Source organism: Excalfactoria chinensis, chromosome 1 (genome assembly GCF_039878825.1).
Source record: "Excalfactoria chinensis isolate bCotChi1 chromosome 1, bCotChi1.hap2, whole genome shotgun sequence".
NCBI classification, from domain to species: Eukaryota; Metazoa; Chordata; class Aves; order Galliformes; family Phasianidae; genus Excalfactoria; species Excalfactoria chinensis.
In genome coordinates this window covers 65,737,270-65,762,649 of record NC_092825.1, presented here as the reverse complement: position 1 = coordinate 65,762,649, position 25,380 = coordinate 65,737,270, and the positions used below count along the sequence as shown (strand labels likewise).

Genomic DNA, 25,380 nt, shown 5'->3' with positions numbered 1-25,380 from the left:
GAAGGCTTTGGCTGTGACAACAGGAGCAAGGCTGATGTTCAGCATGGAGGACTTTGGTCAAGCTTGGACTGCGAATATATTGAAAAAATGATATGAATTTGAACAAGTAAAAAGCAAACCAACAAAAATCTCTAAAGCCACAAAATAACAAAAACAATAAACGTTCCTGTGGTTATTTAGAACTTCAGAGTCTGTGTGTGGATTCCTGCATTCTCTCCTGGTCTTCCCAGTACAGGAAAGATGTTGCCACATGTGGTGAGGGCCCAGCCCAGGGCCACAGTCGGGAATGGGCCGGGGCACCTGGCATCTCAGTGCAGGGTGAGGGAGCTGCATTTGTCAGCATTGAGGAAAAAAGGACTGACCTAGACTTCCACTGGTTCAGCTCAGTTTTTCAGTCTGTGGAGACCGCAGAGAAGCAACTGCCTTCTACATTTATAGAGAACTTTCAACGAATGCAAACTTTAATGAAGCATACACAGCTTAGCTTTCCATTTTTACTCTACTTCTGAGCTGTCATTACCTGAAAATTCAAGTCAGGTAATTTCAGACCAACTCCATGCAGTCACAGAACACAACCACTGCCAATAATGCGAGTGTGGCGTCAACAGGACAACAGTGTTCTTGAGTGGACGCTATCCTTTTTATCCCAGTAACAGAAGTTAAGCCAATATGGACAGGCCATTACAGTCACATCTCAGAGTACTGGTCAGTCATTTGCTTTCAGAATTTTTTTTTCTTCACATCTCTGTGTTTTGAGTTTTCCATTGTTTTAATAGATAATACTAGATTCAAAGTTTGGAGGAACCATACCCTATCATCTGATGCTGTTGTCCTTTATCCTTTGAGTCCTTTAGCAAGGGTTGATTTCTTGTAAGCTGAAAGGCACTGTTTTAAAAGGGCAGAGACGCAACAAGCAGGGTATCTGCACCTGATGTGAGGATTTATCCTGACCATACAGGTCAGTGCACCCCTTATCCCATCACTATGCTTGTCCCCAGGGCCTGGCTGAGGTCCTGCGCTTCAGAATAAAATCTGCACCATAGAAGTTCCCTGTATTCAGGAACAGCAAATGCTTAGCAGCAGGTGAATTGAAAGTAATTAAGAAATAAAACTACTTCTAACTCAGAAGAGAGCATGAGCACAGTATTTTCAAGTTTAGGGCAGCATTACACAGAATCACAGAATGACCTGGGTTGGAAGGGACCTCAAGGATCATGAAGTTCCAACCCCTCTGCCTGGCAGGGCCACCAAACTTCCACGTTAATTGGTACTTACTCAATACATCTACAACGCAACAAGCTTAACCATTGCAGACTCATGCAATGCACCAACACAGTACTGCAGGCAGTTGATGAAGTGTCTTCATCATAGTTTGTTGAGTGTATTGTCTATGTTTCCATGATTTATTACTTCCTTGACTTTCTTTCGTGTTGGGAGAAACACTGACTCATATTCAAACATTCTCAGAGCAGTGGTTGCTAATTGTGTGAGCTCTGTTTTCTGCTTGAGAGCTCCAGTTTTGACAAGTCTCTTGACCGCATGTTAATAATATGTATGATTAATTATTGTTATGGGCATTCACAGAAACGAACTGGGTAGGTAACACTTCAGAGCTATTATTTCTTTCTGAGCAAACAATAAACACAGTTATGTACACTCTGCAAGGATAATGGGTGAGGAAAGAAGGCTGCTGCTAGATGTATGTGGGGAAAGAACTGCTTCCCAGCAATCTCATCACAAATCCCCAAGGGCTCTGGTGGGAATGATGGACAGCAGGTCAGAGGCACTGCTTCTTCTGTTACTGGATAAGTGTGACCATCAAGCAGGCTGTTAGATCATCCAGGTACCAGAAGCCATCATCATTTCACAAACAGGCGAGACACATGAGATGAGAGGAATTGTGGGTTCTGGTGGTCAAAAAGCTCAACACGAGCCAAGACTGTGCACTCACAGCTCAATTGCATCCTGGATTGTATAAAAAGAGACCTGGCCAACAGGGGAAGTAATTGTCCTCTTGTGAGGACCCATCTGGAGTACTATACCCAGGTCTGGGGTTCCCAGCACAAGAAAGATGTAGGCTGTTGGAGTGGTTCAAGATGAGGGTCATGAAGATGGTCAGAGGGCTAGAACACTTCTATGAAGAAAGACTATGGGATCTGGTTCATCTTGGAGAAGAGAAAGTTCCAAGGAGACATCACTGAGGCTTTTCTGTATTTAAAAGGGACCTACAGGAAAGACAAGGAGGGACTCTTTATTGGGGAGTGTAATGCCAGGACAATGGATAATGGCTTCAGACTAAAAGACGGAAGATTTAGATTAGATGTTAGGAAAAAATTATATTTTCAGAGTGTGGTGATGCACTGTCACTGGCTGCACAGAGAAGTTGTGGATGCTACATCCCTGGAGGTGTTCAAGGCCAGGTTGGATGGGGCCTTGGGCAGCCTGAGCTGGTGGATGACAGCCCTGCCCACAGCAGGGGGTGTTGAAACAAGATGGCCTTTAAGATCCCTTTCAACCATGCTGTGATTCCACAATTCCATGTCTATGTCTTTCAGCTTGAGGTGAGCTTGTGGAGCACTGAATGTCAGCCTTAGTGGAAGGGCCTGCCTCTCTTGGCCCTTCTTGGCTTGTTAGTCTGGTCTGGAGCTGATAGAGAAGGCAGTGAGGTTTGTCTGTGGGCTCAAAGGCAAGACCATCTGTCCATCAGATGAAAATAACGTATGCTGCTCCTAACTGATCTCTTCACTATGCATGCTGTAGCTGTGTTAAATCATTGCTAACTTTGAAAGTGAGCATATGACAAGAATGATGGTGTTCTGGCCATTATCACATGGTCCATCCCTCCATGAGCTAACACTTCCCAGGGTAATGCGATTGGCATTACTAGCTCATTTGAAGAGGAGTTGCTCTCAGCAATGCATCTGCAAGCGACCCATGAAGCCAATCCAGATCTTTCCATAAGTGCAGCCTGACTTTTCAAATGAACAAAATGAAGAAATATAATCATACTTAAATGATTATGATCAATTCCCCTGCTGCCATTAAAATAACTATGTATTCTTTCAAGAAACCTGAACATGGGAACAAAGTCACACAGCAGTGTGATGATTGGGGCTGGCAAACATGGGCTGTCACAGCCCTGGGGACACAACCCTTGTTGTGGGACATAAGGGAGTGCCTGGGACCTTCCTCATCCAGTCTCATCCCTGCTGGGCAAACTAGCTATCCTGCCAGCTGGACCCCTGCTTCTTTGCATATAAGGATGCACTCTGGCCCCCGGGGAGACAGATGTGTCTGGAGAGGGGATACCCATGTTGAGGGCTGCTCATGAAGCCCCCAGGAGTGTCACACAGAAGCAGAAGGGTTGGTGACAAAAGGAAGGTGACTGGGAGCCAACACATGTCCATGCAAAGCAGCTCTCCCTTCTTTGTAAAAACATCAGGTAACAGATGCAATCAGTGCAGCTGCACCATGCAAAGGCCTTATAAAACAGCTAAAAGAAATACAAATGCAGGTTTAATTGCCCAGTCAATTTAAATTGTGTTATCCTGCAAAACTTCATTATTTCTGGAAAATTTGTCCCAAGCTGTTAGGCAGGGGGGAAGTCTCTGTTAGCCTATAAACATTTCCCTTGCAGGAGCAGCAGCTTCTGGACGGGCTGCTATGCAGGGCAGCCAGGATAGTTTCTGCAGCACAACTCCATCAGTGCACTGAAGGCTCATGACATCCCCAGAGCAGAAAGCACTGAATGAAAACAGCAAGCCCATCCACATCGCCATTCCCCACTGAGGCCCACAGCATGTGCCTGACCCCACAGCCTGCAGCCACTGGCAGGCCTGAGGAGAGGAGGCCTGCAGGATGCACCACCAGGGCTGGGGGAAGGGCCCAGAGGGGAAAGGCCTCAGAGGCATTCCCACATGGAGTCAAAGGGATTCCCACATAGACAGGAAGGGATTTCCATGTGGACATGTCCTTTATAGGTGGTGTTTGTGCAAACCACGGGAGCCTAGATAGCCTTCTCTTTAAAGGAAAACTCCATCTGGAGCCATGGGTAACTCACCAGAGTCTTTCACTTTGGGCTGCAAATATCTGTTATTACCAAAAATACCCTAAACAAAGAACAGCGTTAGATGAAGATCAGGAGAGAAGAAAGTGGCAGATTATTGTTCCCAGAAGCTCTGTTGGGAAGGGATAGGAGGTCCTCCAAAGTCCCTGTCTGTCCCCAGCTCCCACGAGACACACAGGAAGGGAAGGAGCCTTTCTGGGATAGGACAGAAAGAGGTTTAGAAATAGTCTGGCTACGACTGAAATTGTTTTAATTTCCTGACAAAGTGAGGAAAAAACATAATGGCAGTATACAAAATAACAAATGGCACAAAGAAGGTACATACAGGACATTTGCAGTTGTACTTGCTATATGTGAGTTACGTTAGCAGCGAGCAATATGAATTTTTAAGAGAGAAATTCACATACAAACAGGAATAAATGAAGAGGGGCAAAGATCCCCATGGGCAGATTATTCCAAAAATTGCCTTCAAAGGAATGTCTTGTTTCTTCCTCTGAAACACGTTGGCTGTCGGCATGCTCAGAGTCTGCAGAAGATGATCTATTTCTCCCCATCCCCTCTGGCTGCCTACTGCAGCAATGCTTGAACACTGGCACTGCCTCCTGCCCAGCATGGCCTCCAGTTCCCACACATGGCCCTGCTGAGCAAGACAGGGATTTCCAGCTTTCCTCCAGAAAGGTGCCTCACTGGATCCCTGAAGAACTCTCCCTGAAGGTCAGAGAAGTTTTTGGGGGTCTCTAGCTTCAGATTCTCACAAGCAGCAGCATCTGATATCCTGAATCCAACTCCCCAGACTGGGGTACACTGTGGTGGGTAGGTGAAAAGGCAGCTGCTCTGGTGGGTGCCGCATCCCTGCTTGCTCACTGCTCGCAGCCAAGGAACATTTCACATCCCCAGCCATATGTGCCTGAGAGAGGTAAAAATAATCTCGTCTTTTTTTTCACTGACATGCAGCAATATCTCCCCTACTCCTCATTGAAATGAACTGAAATTTATCTTGGTAACAATTCTGCCTAATGATGGGAACGCACATTATTACTGATACACATCAGCACACCTTTGGGAGTGATCCTACCTGGATAAATAGCAGTGAAGGTCGGCCCTGGGGAGAGGGGTTGGAAAGAACCCGACAGCTCATCCCTGAGTTTAAACAGAGCTGACAAACTGCAAAACCTTCCCTTTCATGGCCTCGTTCACCTTGGGTGGGGCAAGAAACCCAGGCTTTTGATGGTGTCCACAATGCTAAAACAAAAATGTCCCATTTCTTAATCTCACAAACCTGTATGGTTTGTGTCTGTACTTAAACTGTCCATCCCGCAGTTCATTGCCCATTCCCAAGGGCAGTAGCCAGCTTTAGCAGGTGACAAGACCAAGACTTCCCAGGATGGAGCAGGAGAACGACCATGATGCCCTGCTGGTCATATCACAGTGACCTCCACTCTGTCAGCTGCGTGACCCATGGGACACCCCACCCTCTGTGCCAGCTGCCCCCAGCCATTCATGATGGCAGCTTTAATACCCCAACTCAGTACCCTCAGGCTGACTCCCACAACTGTAGAGCAGATGCTCCATTACCTGGGGCTGAGTGTACCAGGAGGATATAAAGAGGCCTTGTGTTTTGTTGTTTCTTAAGACTTTATTTGTCTAACATGCTTGACCAAAAATTACAACAACAATCAAGTTATGCCAAAATGATTAAATAACCTTTAAGCTTTCATACCTCAAGTAGTTTAAATGATATTTTGAAGTAACAGCTGCTTTCATATCTTTATCACATAAAAATACACAGTATTTTGAAGATACCTTAGGAAAAATTATTTTTAAGAGAATAGTTTATGGTCGACATCATAGAAATTTTGTTGAGGCCAGTAAAAGGACCTCTTCCCTCCATTTTCAGCATTTTAGCATCTTAAGTGCCATGAGTGAATGTAAACATTTCAGACTTCTTTAACATACAGCCAATTTCCTGCCATGGTTGTTTCAAAACGCTCAAATTGCGACTAGATTAGACACGCTATAACTGCATGCTATTGTTCATCTTCCCAATGATGGTGGGAGTTGACATTAAGCGATGAAGTTTAGTCTTTGCTGATTTAGGAGCTGATCTTGCAGTTTCTACACCAATGGATTTTACAAGAAGTAGACCCAGCTGAACTCAGTGGCGGACTGTTCTTGTGCTGTGAACTGTTCACTCCAGGAAACCCTTGCTCATTTTTATGTTTGTTTTGTTTTTGTTTGCTTGCCTGTCTGGGGAAAAAGCAGCAAATCAGTCACGCAACAGCTCCAGGAAATGACAGCTCTATGGCTTGCCGTGCTTCTTGGTGCCAGTGGGTCCACAGCACATCAGTTCCTGGCTTTGAATCGCACAGCTTCCGGCATCCATTGGATGAGCATGCAGGAAACCCCCAATATGTAATATTTCTGCCTGCCTCCCTTAGAGTTGTGGCTGCTAGCCCGGGTTGGCAGAGCAGGAATTTTAATATAGATGCAGCCTCTACACCAAGCTCACATTCATATCCAATACATCAGGCAAAAAGTAACCAATACTACCATCCACTGTGTATGTGCACATAGGAACTATGCACAGAGCTGAAAACAATCCGGTATTGATAGTGCAATGAGTTGCCTAATTTGTGTGAACAAGATTAATATCTAAATGCAGTCAGCCCCAAACACAGAACATCAATGTTCAGATTCCAGCGGTTAACTGATCTCCAGCTAGGCAGCAAAGATGCTCTGAGCATGAAGATGTTAGTTCAAGGCAGGAACCCATTTCTCGCAGAACACATTTGAAGCAAGTATTTCCGCAAGTTGGTAGACAATATTCTAGCTTCTGCCCAGGACTGCATGGAAATCTAAGCAGACTCAACACCTCTGCTAACCTGCACGAAGGCTGCACGGGTAGGATCGGTGCTAGCCATCCTGTGACACCCCCTGCTTTGCCTGGATGCATCTACACACAGCACAAGAGACAGATTTCAGCTGGGTTTATGGTTTTGTTTTGGGCCTCCCTCAGTAGTGCCCATGAATGAGTACATGGCCACAACAGGTTTTGTGAGGCAACCTCTGCTCTGTACCCACTGGCATGTACTCATCACTCACTGCACTTAGGCTACTAGATAGCTATCCAAAAACGAATGCCCAAACCCCAACTCTGCATGATCCCCCGCCATGAGGTCCATAAAGTTTCCCAAAGGACAAAATGATCACGACATTTAGCCATAGCTGACGTGGGCCAAATTCAACCCAGAAATCACACTATTGGCTGCGTATACCAGCAACAAGTTTTAAACAAATAGTCCCAGTGGGTTTTATTTAAAATTTCAATACTGAACACTGGGTTGCTGGATGTTGCGTTTGTGTTAGTTCTTTTTTTTCTTTGCTTTTTACAGACAATCACACATCCTCTTACCATATAAAAACAAAGTTATACTCCATTTATTTAAGGGAAATGTCATCTTTTTTTTTCTTCTTCTTTTTTTTTCCCCCCACAGGCGAGGCCAGGTTACAAATTCCTGAGTTTATACTGCACTTAACACAGTCTCCCTTCTCCCTTCTTGGATTCTGAGCTGTTTACAGCATGCAGGCAATAAGTATCCTTTCCCTTAACGTCTGATGCACCAAACTTCATTTCAGTACAGTGAATTAAGACCTCTATTGCATTGGTTTGGAATAGATACAAGACCTGGAAGGCTTGAAATAACAGCTTTCCTCCTGTGGCTGGTCATTCATGTAGTATCTTTTCTGTTTCCTGTGTTAAGGGAAAACATCTTTAACACCACTTTTATCAAGAGCTCAATGGGAAACGTCTGAAATGAGGAAATCCTAGTCTAAACTCTTATGTTTAAACTGCAAACTTTCTTGAAGAAACACTCCCCTGAAAGACATTGTTCTTTTAGTTAGTCCAATATAACGTACAGTATGTACAAAAGTCCCTACTTGAGAGAGATGTATATGTATATATATGTGGAATGCATTCACTTTTCTGTGTTCACAAACATTTTAATGGTGACATGTCTTTAATCTGTTTCTGGCACCAAAATGTCTTTGTTTGTCATCCATTTTTGTCACTCAGATTTATCTGTGAAGAGCTAGCAGGAAAAAGAGAAAAAGGACTTTTCTTGTTGAATAGTTCCCTATTGGGATTCTTAGTCAGCAATATAAAGTTGCTAATGTGTTGGGCACAACATGAAATCCTTTATTATAATCATGTATTCCTCGGAGTGGGTAAGTCAATAACTATAGGTGGATTTAGAGGCTGGTAATTCACAGTGCACACAGATGCATTCACATAGGTAGTAGTTCCATCAGCCATGACACCATAACCTACGAAGAAAGAAGAGCTCTAATTACTCTTATTATTCACTCTTTAAATCATTTTTATTATTTACCTTTATCACACGTCAATGATAAGTGGCACATTTATTACTCAGAAGGTATTTAAAATTAACCTCAATGCAAAATGTGAAAGTCTCCTGGATGAATATCACCTTTGTTCTACAGTAGAGCGTTTTGCCATATTGCATAAGAAAACGAAAACTGACCCTCACAAAACAGAGTCAGCCTGCTCCCCAAACCTCCTTATAAACATTGGTATTTCTCTTTGAAAAGCTTTTATTCTTCAAACCTCCCTAGTTTTAGAAGGGATGGGAAGACAGAGCTTAGACAGCTTCAGCACTAAAAAAAAGAAGACATACTTCATTTAGATTTGCAGTCATCCATGCACCAAAATTTGAGCATTTTTTCTTCCACCTTTTTTCTCCGTGCTATGCTGTATATATTTTAAGCAACTGATGGAGAAGAAGGATGATGTGACCAAGGAGAGGATGTATGCATATACACACGGTTGGGATTGGTCTCTGTAGGAACCTCTCTTCCCGTGTGTTTGATCTTGATGGCTAATTTCAATCAAATGTGATGGAAAGATTGTAAAATGTCAGCCCAGGAAGAGAAAAATGACTTAATTAATACATTCTCTGACAGACGAGGTGAATTCCCACCCCAGACACTGTAACATTTCCATAGGAGAAAACACCTCCAGAGTGTGTCTCACCGGTAAGGAAAAAGTTTTAACTACATCTCATGTCTGACTAGGCATTCAAGACACTCTCAGAGCTAAATCTGCAGGAAATCAAACTTCCAGTTCTTAAGCTTGTAGAAATACAGTGAAATGCTTTCTGAAGAGCTGAAGAAAAAGCCCTTTGACTGAAAATTAAACACACTCTCCACTGTCAAAATTTTTTCATGAATGCCTTGGAGAAAGCATGAGTTTGATAAAGCTGAAACTAAACGCTTCACTTTGGAAACTTTCATTTAACTAAATGCAGGTATTATGATCAATATCATGAAATGCATTCATAATCTGAAACACATGATTTTGGGAAAATCATCCAGTGGAAGACTTCTGTACTAACACTCAATCTCATTGTTTATAAAGTTAATAGTGAAACCTGGTCACTGCTACAAGGGCTGCTTCTATTTTATTACATTGGTGCACAATGTTGGAGGTGGTTGTTGGTGGAATGGCAGTAGAGGCTGAACCTTCCCAACAGTATCCCACTGCATTTTGTTGCTGTGTGACACACGGCAGTAGAGGGGCAGTCTGACAAAATGGCGTCTGACATGAAAGTGTGCATGAAGCAAAGAGGTGTCACTGCATTCCCCCATGTGGAAAAAATGGCACCACTGACATTCATTAACACTTCCTGGACACTTACGGAGACTGAACAGTGGATGTGAGCACAGTGAGGCGGTGGGTGGTGCATTTCAGCAGTGGTGACAGTGATGTGAAAGACAAACCACTTTCCAGATGGCCACAAAGATTTTTATGAGCACAGCATGCGGGCTCTTGTTCATTGCTGGCAAAAATGCATAGCTAACGGTGGTGACTATGTTAGAAAATAGTGACTTGTCGCTGAGAATATGCTCTATCACATAATATTATTGTGCTCTTTGTATCAGTTTTAGTTTCCATGGAAATAAATGGGAGGCATTACTTTTGGAGCAACCTACGTGCACGGTGTTAAAACTATTGCTCTCCTAGGTACCTAGGATCCTAGTTTTTTTCTGAAAGCAATTTAATGTCTCACAGAAGTATTGCTAATTGTAGCACTTACAAACAAACATCCAGTAGCCAAATAGCTTTTTTTTGTTGTTCCTTAAAATACCCTGAAAAATGCAGGGCCTCCTGGACTCCCCATGGAAAAATCACATTATAATTAGGGCATAGGGAGGGAAGAAATATCTGTCAGGTTCCTGTCACAGACATTTCTTTACATCTTTTACATGTGCTGCTTGCCACAGAACAATTGTCCTGTGTAAAACAAAAGCTGCACCAAGGACAGTCTGCACTGCTGCTGGGACTTTCTGTCTCCTCAGCTACACATCTGAAGAGAACAAAATAAGGTTGCTAATACATTCTTTTTGCTGGAAGATTCATCACACTACAGTTTTCACTCTTTCCATACTGCCAGCAGAGTTTCCTTGGGCTTGACCTCCACCAAGCATTGGCTGTAATTGGCAAAGCAGTATTTCACCTGGAGCCCCCTGCCAGGCTTCTCATCATCACCACCACGTCTATCAGCAGCAAGGCCATGTGTAGAGGTATTTTTTGGCAGAGACAGCTGTGCAGAGGGGGAATAGGGAAGAAACATTTCTTCTAAACATCTCTTCCTCCCGGATGTTCGGTAAATGACTGCTGCAGATGTAGCTATGCTCAGTCAGGGGAGGAACTCATCTGTTCAAATCACGCATTCTCTCTACAAAAAGCAGCTTCGTTTTGCACAGCCTGTCTGCAGTGGGAATTCTCCTCTGCAGAGAGTTGCCATCCCACTGCAAAACAGGCTGTGCACCTCGCCATTTGTTTTCTCTAAATTATGGTAGTTAGCGAGAAGAGTACCTTGTTTCTGTGTTCTGATACCTCCCGTGCCAAATTATTAATTCACATGATTTACCACTCTGTGGAGGTGCCATTCATTTCACTTGGGAGCCAAAGTTGGACTTGGTCTTAGCAGATGTGATGTTGTTTACCTGCCCGAAGCTTCCTGGCTCTCTAACTGTTTGCCTGCCTCCCCTGTAACTCACTTGGCTTACCGTTTCTGAAAAGACAACGAGTTTGAATTGAATTCACCAGCTCTCTTGTACAGATCCTCAAAGCCTGCTCTAACAGCAAGATGTTAGGAAAAAATATTGCCTATGCAGCGCTTGTTTGCTCTGTTCTTGTAACAGCAATTTGGCCATCACCTGCGCATCAACAGGTCACCACAGATGAGAAAAGAGAGAATAAACTTCATTCCTGCCCTCTAAAATAATGATCTCAATGTGTCAATTTCACAGCTGCACACCTCTAACCACTCTTAACCTAGCAGGGTCAAGACTCCAAGCAGAAAATCCAAGTGGGATTTTTTGTGAAAGGCAACAGTTCTTCATAAAAGCAAAGTATCCGAGTCCCAGCTACTCCAACTTTTCCATTCGTTCATTCCTACACTGCTGAAACCCACAGATATCCCACACTGAAGTCCAGAGCAATCTCAGAAGCAGAAAACTGGCAGTTGTGGAGCACCTTTTCCTGCCAATCAGTTAACACTGCCAAGAGCTAAGTAGCTAATAATACATGCTTACATGCCAGTGGGCACATTTTTGCACAGCTCAGTGGTTTCTTTTGGTGGGGGCATGCTTGAAGACTTACTGCCACTGTACATGTACTGGACAGACTCCTCTGTAGCAGAGGGCATCTACTATACCCTTTGCCTGGAGACAAACTTCTGCTGTTCCTGAATTCAGCAGCACACATTTGTTAACATTTATTGACTTTGTGAAGAGAACTTATTTTTTCCAGTTAAAAATCAGTCAAGAGAAATGCCATGTTTTGTCCGGCTATAGAACAGTTCCCCTGCCAAAGTACGTGAATACATGAATAAGCATGCTGTATTCTACACAAGTCAAGTAGGCACTGATGGGGAGAGACAACTTCTATTGTCCAATCTTAAAGAATAAGCCTCAGAAGTACCCCTTAAAGAACTCACCCACTCTAAAAACACAGAGAGACACAAAAAACTGGCATGGATTACCTTAAGTCACAGAGTTTCAGAAGAGGAAAATACAATCTATTGATCTTAATATTTAGAACCCTTTCTCCAACTACTGTACCCATGTTGTTTTAAAACTCGCAGTAATCCTCACTGTGAAGGAGGCATTTCTCTATTTTATAAATGAAGAAACTAAAAGAGAGGCTGAAGTACAGATATTGAAATGTGAATATCAGCCGATTTCATCTGAATATTTGCAGCTAAATGAGTATCTGAATTCCAAAAGTGCTAGTTCAGACATTCAAGTTTAAAAAGACGGGTTAAAACAGACAAGTTGTGTTTGGGGGTTTTAAATACATACAGAAAGAAATGTTTTCTGACCTTCATGGATGTGTCCAAACACATGAAGCCTTGGCTGTATTCGTCTCTGGACTGTGTTCAGCAGCTCTACACATCCTACCCGTTGCATTTTCTTAGGTACCCAGTCTAGAAAACCTTCAGAAAAAGAAAGGAAAGCTTTAAAAGAAGATGACAGATCATTTGCAAAGCTGTGCTGCTCAAGTATTCAAAAACATTTCTGAGATTTAATGTCTCATGGTCTCTCATAAGCAGTCAGAACTGATGTGGAAAAAAATGGTGTTTGCTTTAGTAAGCAGAAGAGGAAAGAAGGAAACATAAAAGCTCATCTGAAGAAACAGGACTGTGATAACTCTTGCCAATAACTTTTCAAGGGAAAGAAATCACTGCAATTAAAGCATCTTTTCACTGCCATTACCAGGAAAACTCAGTGCTTTATCCATTCTTCTTTCTTCATGAGACTGATGACTAAAGAGCTGCATATCCAAAAGTGTCTAAAGTTAAACAGCTAAATCAACACTTTGCTATTTAAATCCAGCCCTGGGATGTAGTTACTGAAATGGAACACTTTAACCTATGTAAAGAATTTGTGTGACTAATAATAAAATTACACTGTTTCCACATTGACTCTTACATTAATGGAACTGAGGTGAGGAACACAGAGCATATCTAAGAGCATCCTCAAGTACAATCATTTTAAAGGCTTCAGATAGTAAAAGAAACTTAGCTTTTGTGCAGTAGATACGTTTTTAAGTGCTGTATTTACTCCCACAGATCTGTATAAAAATGCACTTCTTATGAAACAAAATGTGACAAAAATGTACTCCAACTTGCTTCTCCATCCATAAACTTGCTGCTTGCTGCCAGCTGAAGTGTATTGCTTCTTTCACAGCTGTATAAGAAGGATGCTATTGTGTTAGAGGCTTTGGAAGAAACCCCTCTTGCTTCCTTTCCATTGTTCGGTCATTTTTGATCAGGCTCACATTTGGAAATGTAAAACATACCATTGTTCTGTTTTTCTTTATTTGTTCTGGTACGCGCACTGCATGCCCGTCATAGCTCTGCAACTCTGACTTAGACTGCTGCAACAGCAGGAATATATTGTGCTTTTGCAAAAACTGTTGTCAGTCAGGGAGGTGCAGAGTCTGGACCTGGCTTTCATATGTTTACTTTTGATGTGCAATCAAGCATGGCTAAGTAGCATCTAACCAGCTGGCTTAAAAGGCCAGAAGTGTGGTATTCAAGCTCTTGGGAAAGCTTACAGCTTTACTGAAGACTCAGAGTAGGTTCACACATTGAAAAATACCTCTTCAGATGCCGGCACCTGAAGACTGAGCTCAGTGGGTTTTATCAAAATGACAGAAATTCGCCCTGCTATCACAGTCCTGAACTGGGTGTTGCGTAGTGGACGCTGGCTCCTAATTTATTCACATATCTCTGAAGATGCTGCTTAGCGGCCAATGACGGGATGTACAAAGAGACACCCAGCTGAATTACAGGCAGATCAGTGCACCCAACACACTTCAAAATTCACTGTAGGAAATAACAACTATTTACGATGTCGCAGTGAAACCAGCAGTTCCTCAGGAATTCAGTTCACGTGTTTTTTTTTTCTTCCACAGGAAACCCGTTATAACTTCGGGCTTTGTTACCTCAATGATTTGAAACAGTTAATTGTCAGAATGTCTGCGGTGAACATAAAGGGAAAAGTATTTCCACTTCAAAAACTTCACAAACAAAAATCCATAAAATTAACTTCTCCATTAAATTAAGCATTATTTATGTTGAACATGTTTTTGTTTACATGCATTATCACCCTTCTGAAGCGTTCCCATATGTTAGCAGCTTATTATGTACACCTGACTACACAAACTAAGAATAATTGATTACACCTAGCTAACAATTAGAGATCATCTTAGGGTTTTTTTAATGTTTGGTTACTTTAAACAGGTTTCTGCAGCTGTCAGGAAAGTATAAATCTTTGTCACAGACAATCAAGCAGACAGCCAGAAATGAAGACTTAAGGGTGAAATAAAATTACAAACAAACAAAAGAAGTGAACTTTTGAAGAGGAAAGAATTATAAAGGAAGATCTCTGGGAGTCAGAGAAAGGACTTTCCAAGTTACACTGCACATAAAGCTAACAAAAATAAGCCGACTTAGAAATCAGCATTAGCACTTGTAAAATACCATATTTTATAAGCTCTGAAGAAAGGATTATCTTTTCATTAGAAACAAAGAAGTCCATAAACTCTGAATGTTGCTTCTGCCTCTAAATCATGTGGGCAAATTTAAATCTATCTAATAATGTAGTATTAATTAGTTTAGGAGGATGCATGCTTTTCAGAAGTGAGGGAATTGGAAAGCAGCAGAGAAAATGAATAACAGACAGAATTTAGGCAAACGTGCTGGGAAACAAACAAACAAACAAACAACTGAATTTGCAAGAGCACTGATTGCATTACATGACCATTAGGAACAGCTCTCATCTTGCTATCTGAGATCAGAACAGTAGTAATCTGCTTTCTGGTTAAAATAATTAGCTTGGAGGGTCAAAGAAAATCCTGTCTTCCATCCTGTCAGTGGATGAGAGCTACACATTCAGGAGATTCTGTAAGTTGGGCATAGAGCTAATTTCTCTTGAAGTGTCATGTATTTGTTGCCATGAGTGTTAGGGACACCAACAGCTGATGCTCTCAGGCAGAGCGTTCTGTGCTATGAATGTATCAATATGAAAAATAGAAAGATATGTGAACTTGAAAATGAAAAATCCTTGGAGAACAGCTCAAGCTTATTATTAACAATAATAATATTAACCAAAATAAGTGACTAAGTTAGCACAGCGCCTGAAACTGAGTGGTGTGAAACTTGCTCTCTACCTTCAGACAATGGATTTCAAACAGGGATACAGTGATATTAGGACGAGCTAAAGGCTCTTTAAAAACAGCTTTTAATGTGCTTACATTCCTAAAGAAATTTTAAAAGCGTATGACTTATGAACAACACAGCGTCAAAGATCCACTATTATGATGCAAGCCTTGGATCAACATCGTGATTATCTCTACTACTAATCATTTGGAGAAGATGATATCAAGGCCTAAACAACTCGTTTGTACCATCCGCTTTTATGATGCAGGTCCAGGTTACAAGCAGTCTGTGATACGGCATGAGACTCCAGTTTGGTGGAGCAGCCGCACACAGGCCTGCTCTGTGAGAAACCAAGCTTGCAAAGCAGCCCTTTCACCAGGATTAGTGAGCAGTGGAATGCAAACTTGTCTTTCTATAGGAAACAACAAAACACAAACCCTTTGGACACTTTCTCCTCCAGATTTTGAAAAAGAAGGAGAAAGGGTGGAAGACAAGAGGATTTTAGCTTCAGGAAATGGAGGACTGAAGGAAATCTAAAGGTTTAAAGGAACCAACTGCCTTCATCTTACACAAAGCACTCCTCTGCAGTAAAAGGCAGCAAAACATTTCAGTACATGCTTCAAGTCCATGTCCAGTTATTAAACTGGTGAGAGTTAAATAAATGTTAGCATTAGACATAGCTTGCTATCTGTTAGATTTGTTGAGAAATGTGTTAAAAAAACAAAGCCTTTACTGTATCAGGACAAGTTTCTTTGATCATTTTATTTCAATAACACAGATCATTTCACTATTACCCGAGAAGGCAAAAATCTCTCCCATCTTGCTCTGTATCATCAGTATGCTTATTACTTGTAAAACACAAATGTAAAACTGTTTCTTGCAGGCCCATTACTATTACTTTATTGCAGCAAAAATAGTCAATTCACCCTATCCAAAGACAGACCATCCACTGCAGCATTTGGGTTTGTGAGACAGGAGATAAATCCAGTCAGAATGGAAATCCATGGTTGACAGGGGAAATGCTGGTGCAGGTGGGGGAGAATGATGGTGCTACAAAATAATCATGCATTGCTCTCCAAGACTGCTCCATGCTTCATACGTTCTGGTGCTGCTGACATCACTAAGGATGTTACTTTTGACTTTCATAAGTCAGGTTTCCACTCTTTGTTTAAGGACAGCCAGCAAATACTGTACAATCATTTGAAATTCCCAGCTAACAGCACTAATATTTTCTTACCGAGAGGTGGTCCGTGTGTTATAAGAATATCTATCCCATCTGGAATAAGGTTCCACTTCTCTAATAGTGCTTGGCCTCGTGGAAGATTAAAGCCCCAGCCATAAAACCAAGGTTGCCTGCCAAGAGAGGAGGAGAATGTCTTCAGTGCTACTTCCATGTATGGTTACCTAATTAAAATATGGAGATTAACTTTCTATTAGCATGGAATCTGGAGAGACAAATAGCATTCATTTTGTGTGTGTGTGTGTGTCTGTTACAGTGAAACTCTCTTTCTGTACAACCAATGTTATATGACTTATGTGGAATATCCACGTAGCCCTTAACAGATTCAATGGCAGTACATAGTACAATGTTCACAGCATTATTCTAACCAGGTATACAGTAACATTTTACATATTTTTATATATTTTTATATACAGTAAGTCTTACAATGGCTGAGTACCAAGACCCCCACCTGAGGATCAGCATGCCAGACTCTCATGGTACCTAGAAGCACACCTGCCTCACACAGCTAGGTGTGGTAAGTGTTCTGTGCTCACTCCCATCACATCCAAGCTGTAGCCCACCACCATTTGAGCAGGGTCAGAACCTGGTACAACCACAAATCCTACTCAGAAGAGAGTAGGAGACATCACCTGTGCTGTTTCATTTCTCCAGTTGGAAGCATCCCATAAGAACGACAATGCGACTTTCCTTTATATAACTTTCTTCTGTTTTCTGGTGTGCGGAGTGGCTTTTAAGATGTTATCTATTCAGGATTTCTCATCATATGGGCATTTATTCTTTTTAAAATGCAGTCCTAGAGCGGCTTATCATGGAGCACTGGGTCTGTAACACTTCAGTCAGAACACAATTTATCTGTACCTTGCTGTCCCAATGATTAAAAAACTGCATTTCACAGCAATTATATCACAGTGGTAAATTATGTCTTGCTGACTATATTCTAATTCTAGGCCATAAAATTGAAGGGTTAGTTTTAGGTTGGAGTTTTAAAATAATTTTTTGACTGACATGTTCTGGCCATATCCATATTTGGAGAACAACAAACAGACTGCTGTGATTTAATAAGGTTTGTGATAATTGCAGCCTTGGTGTTTATAAATACATACACATAAACCAGAGCTCCCTTTGAGATGCTACTTTGTTGAAGAAAGCTTTACACTCCCTCGCTGCATCAAAAGACAGAAAGAAATCTTTTAAACAAATTCTCTGAACTATACTTTACATCATGTATGGCAAAGACAAAAGAAAATGCCCATGAAGCTATTATTCATCCTGTTCCATTACTGATGCTTGACTAACATTTCAAAAATTAGCACGTCTGCAATCTTCATGATGATATATTTTCCTCTTTTCCTTTCGGAAAGCTGCAAAGCACATGTCTATTGAAAACAGCTTAAAATCTACAGCTTGCTAAAACATGAAGTGATGTGGCTTTACCAACAGGAAGAAAATTCTGGTAAAGGGAAAAGCAGAAAGGGCCTTTTCTATTCTTCCTTCTACAGACAAAAAAAAAGCCTCAGCTTTTCTAGAGAGGTGACCAAAGGCCATGGATGCCCACGGCTAGCAGAGAGTTCACCTTCCAGTTCCTTATCACACAGCATCCTGTGTGTCCAAGGGAGAAAAAAGAAAGAAAAAAACCAAAAGGTGAAACTTAGTACATCTACCAATGGGTCCAGAAGCTGTATCTCAGCCTCCAGAAGTTGTAATGAGGGAGGTAACGCTCTGTGAAGAAGAGATGCACCAATGCATCTCAATGCAGCACCAATGGAGCAGAAATGTTGTTCTTAGGCAGGTGGCTCAGACCAGGGCAGCTGCTTTCTTCAGATACCCACACAATTCAAACCCCATGTTTCTGGTTAACTGTTCAGCTTCCAACACCGGTTCCTCCTAGCAAGAACACAGACTGGCCCATAGAACATGACTTCTCCATTCCTACTGCTGTGGTGATCACTTGTGGTCTATTCACTACCTTGTAACTTTGGTGCGCAATACTGTAACACAAACCAAACCCAGGCCTGGGAAGACTGATCTTTATATTCAGTTCACCTGTGACAGAATGGAAGTGTTTTTGTCTCACAGAAATACCGTTAAGCAGTTTGAGTCTGCAAGGTGCTCAGATGTTCCAGAAGTGGAAGGCTTTATAAAGGGCACAGAGCAAGTTTTCCAAAATCTCAGACAGAAAATACTCGCAAGGGCAATCAAGAGGCAAGGATGGCGTCAGTCAGCACAGCTGATCCTGCTTCAGCCTTCAGTCACTGCTGAGATGCAGTGACTGAAGCCCTCTGCTCCTGCCCACAGCCCAGGACAACACAGTCCCCATCCCAAGGGATGCAGGGTCAGGATGCATCCAACAGCCTGCAGCCTGCTGGGCACAGAGGAACTGGCTGCTTCCCTGTAAAGAACTCAAGGAGAAAGATCAATATTTGCCAAAGAAGAGAAGGTCAACAACCTCCAGAATCATTATTTTAAGCAAACAATGAAGCATTTATAAAGAGAAATAATCGTGACCGTCACAGGTCGCGTCAACACAATTTAATCCCGCTGAAATCCAAACGACTACGAACGGCACCATGCAGATGTGAGGGCCTCAACCTGTCCCTCCTAGGCCCAGCCCGTACACGGTGGCTTGTTAAGAGCCCATTTCCCCTTATGAATAGGCATGATCTGCTTATTAAGATCTGCAGCACTTTCCCTGTCCCTGCCTCCCTTTGTGCCGGCAGCGCGCCCACCCGAGCTGCGGGGCTGTAAGTTATGCATGCTGGAACTGTTCTTTTGTGAAAGGAAAATGTTCGAACTCGCCTGATTTGCCATTACGCTGTCTTTTGTGACAATCCCGACATCGAAAGAAATGCCTGAAGTGTTTCGGGCAAAAATCTGGAGTCCCAGGAAGGATTCAAGCAGAGGACAGCAGAGTGCTTTATTTAAGAGAAGGAAGAAAAATCATGCACTTCAGTGTCCCCACCCCCAAAGCCAAACCATCTTTATACTCATGCGAGGATTTCATAACCCCCCAGGTCCCCTCTTCTGACAATTTACTGCAGAACAGCTATCAAAGTTTCAGAGTAGGAACAAAATATCTTCTCAAATACTAACAAGTCTGTGACCTGGATGTCAAGCCAAGACAACCTGGTCTAAGATTTCCATTTATGATGGAACCTGAAAGCAAAGTTGAAGTCTTAGTATCGAGCATGGAATTTTCGGTTCCCCTTATCAGTGCTTGCTGATGAAAAGCATAATGTTTTTATAATTATTTTTCAATAACAGTTCACATTTTATAAAGAAAATGCTATACTGTATGTTATCAAAGAGAAAACCTCCTATTCTCAAAAACAACCAACAAAACCGTATTTGTCCATTAAAGACATACACCATGAATGTAATTCACCTCTGAAGTGCTTATGTGTAGAAATGTACTTTGATTTAGGTCTTACCTTCTTAAACAGTTGCAGTCTCTCCATTTCCTACTGAAATTCAACGGCATTATTATTATAATAAAAATAATAATAGTCTACACATAAGACTCTAGGGGGGAAATATATTGGAAGTGAATTTGTTTACAGCACAATTAACCTTATGTTAAAAACATATGAACAAGTTTTACAGGTCAAATAATCCACCATACAAAAAGGGCTGAATTATCAGAATAAGTGCTAGCAGTCGGATGTTGCTTTATGTACTGAATTTCTATCTTTCTGTTCTAAAGTAACCATTGGAATAATTTTCTTACAGAATGATAGTTGCTATGACAACCATAGCAAATTTTCCTTTTCTGAAACAGATGTCTCATTTAGTTGAAAATTAGAATGTGAAAAACCCATGGGAAAAATTAATTCAAACTTTAACAGAACACTGACTACAATGTAATCTCTTATAGGTTAACCCCTTAACATCTTCCTGCACTCTTATAGTAACCTTCTCATAAATGCTAATTAAAACAATTTAACCTCCTCTGAATGACCTTCTTAGCTATCATTAGCACTTTAGTTGTCTTTGAAAGGAGCAATTCTGTTACAATAATAACTGAAAAAAAAGTCATATAAAAAAAAAAGTGGTCAAACATATTACCATCTTAATTATTTATTAGTTTTCTTTCTTTTATTCAGCTACTACTGGAAGGAGCTACTGTGTAGTCCAAGAATTCCTTTGTCATTTAAATGGGGCATAACTTAGTTTTACATGTGATTTACTGCAAAGGGCAGTGATGCACTACAAGACTTGACCTGTAATTTACATGAACGTTGAAGGTTTTCAATTTTCAAACCACTGGTATACATCTCAATCTGCTCATCAGACATACAAGGGAATACAAAACAGGATACTTGACTGGCAAAAAACTATCTATGTACATGTGTTTTTCTACTGCATGCAACGAGATGGTAAATCTCCATTACCTTGATTCTACTTGAATGTTTTAACTTAAAGAACAGATTTTGTTCCTTTTTCTACATGGTACTCGATCATCAGCTACAAATGACCATGGAAAGCAGGCAGTGGGCAGTTACAAAAATACTCCAAGCACAGCATCTCCCTTAGTGCCTGCAGAGTGCAAGCCACCAAAAGAACTTCAGGGCTGCAAGATTTACAGCTCCAGCTAGGCTGTCCAGTTGCTTAAGACAAATCCTGCCACCAGTAGGCACGCAATTACTCTTGTTGACTTCAAGGGAAACTCCCCTTACAGAGTCCAAAATCCACAGAGATCTATGGGTGGCAACAGACTCAATAGCCATTAGCATATCAAAGGGAGCAGAGGGCAACATCTTGTGTACACCTGAATAGCAAAAAATACATAACTAGAACACAACCATTACAGATCCTCATTTTTGTAAAGCTTCCTACAGACAGCTTTTTTGCAGCTGAAAGGCAAATTCTCTAACTAGATTTCCATCGCTTACAAAATAAATTTCAATGGTTCATGAACACGTGCAACTTGTTTCAGTCTTTTTTCCACAGCAGTTGCTCCTCCAGTAGGAATATAAGCAGATAGTGGCCAGTGAAAGCCTGTAAAGAAGCTCAGCAGGAAAAGAATGGACCAAATCCTCTCATCTCTTCTCCCTCCCTGCAATTGCAGAGCCACACATAAACCAAATCTTTCCTGCTCTTGATTTAACCTGTTACTGCTCGCTACAGTTCTGAGAACAGGGATATACAGTAATGTCTGCACCATATACCTTCCTTACCTGCTTCTAGTTCACATCCTTCATATGTTCATATTCACCATCACTGCATTAGTTGAAATTAACCAGCGTCTGTAACTGTCTATTTAGCCTTTCCTCAGTAACTATCCAGTTCATTATTTTGGCGGCTTTTCACTCTGCTTTTTCTTCTCTATCTAAGTAAGAATTCATAAAAGCTCACCTTTTTTTGGTGTGTGTGTGTGTGTGTGTGCGTGCATGCATTTGGCACCAGCTGTTTCTGCATTTAAAAGAGTTGTGAAATAGCATTGCTCTGTCTTTTTTTTTTCCCCTCTTGCACGCAAGAGGGCTATTTAAATCAGGCAGGAACCAAAGGAGCAATTGGACTACTGGTGTTTGCAGGGACAAGGCATGCTTGCTTGTAGGCTCTCAACAAGCATTCACCATCTTGGCATATGCTACAGTATAGCTGAGATGTGAAAAAAAAATGGATTTCAGAAGTTGTGAGGTAACTCATATCATGACCAGCTTTCATGTGAAACTGACAAGGATGTCACATTTTCAAAGAAACTTAAGATTCACCTATTCTTAACAGTAGAAGGAACCATGGTATTTTAGTGAAAGTCAAGGCCTCATACTTAAATCTGTTAAATACAAATGATGATTAATTTCATAGATGAGATTATCCTTTGGCCACCAAGTACAGCTTACAGGTGGCAAGATAAAAGGGAAGGGAACTAAGCTAAGAAGTTCAGCTGAAGCACTAAATGCCTTGCACAGTGTTACTTAGGGCTCTGCAGTGAACAGCAAACTGAATTTGCATCCTCCATCAGCCTGCTGGCCACAAGTATATTTCCAGTATATTTCTTTTATGGGAAAGTCAGCAGTGTTCTTGGTTTGTTTTTTGCCTTTCTTGCATTGCATCCAAGGTTGTAAATCTCAAAACTGAATCAAATTCTATTACTGTTTTCACAAAAGGAAAGAAGTGTAAAAATCAGAATGTGGCCCTTTGTCAGTAATTATTTCTTTTGCAATTTGAGTTACACATAAAATCATTCATCTTTTGTTTAGCAAAGGATTTCATACATCTCTGACTGGAAAGAAGAAAGAATGAGCTGTGACTAATAGGAACTGATCATTTCTAAACATTAATCTGTTACAAAACAATGAAAAATAAAATGAAATCCACTTTATCTTCATAACGAGAACACAGAAGATAACAGGTGAAGAGAAAAATTAATGAAAGACTGAATTTAAAACATGCCAGCACCAAAGACAAATAGCTTATTTCATTCTGCTGGGAGCCAAAAGATAATATCCCATCTGATATTTTTTATAAATAATAAAATAAATCCCATAAACAAACTTAAAAGTTCATCTGGAATAATTAGCTAGGAGATTCAGTGCTAGATGTACAGGTATATAACTGTATGGACAATCAGAATGGTATTATGGACGTAAGGCAGGACAACACTGTTTAGCTCCTGAGATCCTTGAGTCTGTTCTGCAGTCTGACTCCCAACACTAAAAATATAGGTACAGGTAGCTTGTCTAGTCTGTACTTCCAATACTGGCAACTGAAAATCACGGTGGTTAAGAGGGAGGAAGAGTGAACAGGCCCTCTGTCCATAGTACAGTCATGATCTCTTTTTAGATACAAAACTTGCCACCAATGGACCAGTCAGTACAGAAGGATTTCAAGCCTTATTTATGCATGGCACCTCTACAGTTTTTTCACTATCAAATGACCAGACAGCTAAAGAAACATGTTCTTCCACACTGGCTAGCTGGACTTTACTGAAGTGCTCTAAAGCTTTGCAGAACTCAACCAGATGAAAAGATGGAACATCCCTCTAAAAGGAGATGCTATACTTTGGCTTTTTTACGGTGCAGGGACTCTTTTACATGAAGTATGACTCAAATATATAGGATGTGTAATAGGTGCACTAAGAATTGATTAAAAAGGCCCTCACAGTAGCCACTTCTCAGTTTAGTAACTCACCAGGTTTGCATTCTTTTCTAAGAACACCAGGAGTAATTAGGCCATATGGACTAACTGTCTGCCAGTTCTTTCCTCTTCTTTTTTTTATTTTTCCTTTTTCTTTTTTTCACGTTTTAAAGAAAATTCAAAGCCATTTTGAGCTAAACAAGCATGAAAATGCTTCCAAAACTAATACATTAATACAGCACATGCATATATATGCACAAAGTGCATTCTTTTTAACACTTTCAATTTAGCAACAGATGAACTTATTGCTTGTTTTAAAAAGCACATACCGATCCTTCATATGCCTTATTCTTACCTGGAGTGAAAAACATTCACGTAATCCTAAATTCCACGCTACTGTTTTCCTGCAGTCCTAATTTCACTCTATACTACAGTAGTGGAAAACTACTGCTGCAATAGAACTTTCTATGCAAAAAATGTACAGCTTTGACACCTGGATGTTCATTCAGCTAGTTAGGAATTCTGAGGTATCCTTACAAAAAAATCATACACTAATCTGATGCCAATTACATAATTGGAAATACAAGGCACACACAAGTACAACTCTCCATTTTAACCTTGGCTCCAATTTACTCTTCTTTCTTACTGGAGAAGAAAATCATTGATATTAAACAATGGTAATTTACTAAATAAAATTAATTACTGAACATCAAACCCAAAGGAAGGATTCTGATCTTAAACAGATCCACAATAAATGGCAGACTACTGCTTTACCTCTTAAATCCTGGTCCTGACAAATAGAGAGAACTGAGACAACTGCGTTACAGTTAGTGGTAGCAGCTCTGCATACCACACTTCCTTAGAGCATGATGTCAAGTCAGCATCTACTTCTCAGTGTAGCAATGCACTTGAGATGAAAGAAGCTTCTGCACAAAGTGCCCTTGCAAACAAGTTGTGTAGAGGCTTGCAAACTTCTCTTTGCTTGATCACTGTACTTACAAATAAGGCTCATCAGGAAGAAGAACCAGTTGAAACCTTCACCAAAATAAAGCTTATCAGGAACAAGAACCAGCTGAAACAAGAAGAAGCTACAACGGTCAATTGAGAACTTGAACTTATGAACTTTGGATTTACTTCATAAGCTTAATAAGCTAATTAATATTAACATCTCCACCCTGAGCAGCATAAAGTTAAGAGTTAATTGCACATGTGATGTATGATACGCTGGGGGGGGCACATACAAGGGAGAACATGTATTCAGCATATTGGTAAGTAACCTTTGAGTACTTTAGCCAGTGAGTAATGGAGAAGTGACAATGTGGACTGGAGATAGGGATAAAAGGGGGGCTGTGCCTTTGATACTTTGAGAGACACTGCAGGGGGGCTGTCCCCTTGGATTCACCCTTCATTTGAATAATGAAAGCTAAAGACTCTGCTTCTTTTTGGGATTAAGATTATGGAGCAAGCCCCATCTGAGCAAAATTTTGCACAACACACCTATTGTGCAAAAACCTGCAGAAAACACGCGTGCATAGAAACGACAGTGAAGTTGGGAGGTCGATCCTCACTCCGCATAAAGGGCTCAGAAGCTGGTGGAGCTCTGCCAGTTTACTCCAGCTGAGAATCAGCTCCACACGGACCCGCCCCGAAGTAGTTAGCTATTTGTGCTTCTCTTGGATCATCGCCAAAGGGCTCATCCAGTACCCAACTGTGTTTACATCTTTCAAACATCCTGAAATTGC

General features: G+C 41.2%; 1 protein-coding gene across 10 annotated transcripts in view; it reads right to left on the bottom strand.

Annotated features, from left to right (window-relative positions):
* Positions 1-5,666: 5,666 nt before the first annotated feature.
* Positions 5,667-25,380, bottom strand: part of MPPED1 (metallophosphoesterase domain containing 1) — a 63,489-nt gene continuing 43,775 nt past the window's right edge. For all 10 annotated transcript variants that reach the window (XM_072327393.1, XM_072327325.1, XM_072327385.1 and 7 more), the window contains exons 5-7: positions 16,556-16,671; positions 12,475-12,588; positions 5,667-8,392 (exon numbers count right to left, since the gene is read on the bottom strand). In XM_072327393.1, coding sequence (XP_072183494.1) covers positions 8,274-8,392; positions 12,475-12,588; positions 16,556-16,671 — 349 coding nt within the window. In that variant the 3' untranslated portion in view covers positions 5,667-8,273. The remainder of the gene's footprint in view (positions 8,393-12,474; positions 12,589-16,555; positions 16,672-25,380) is intronic.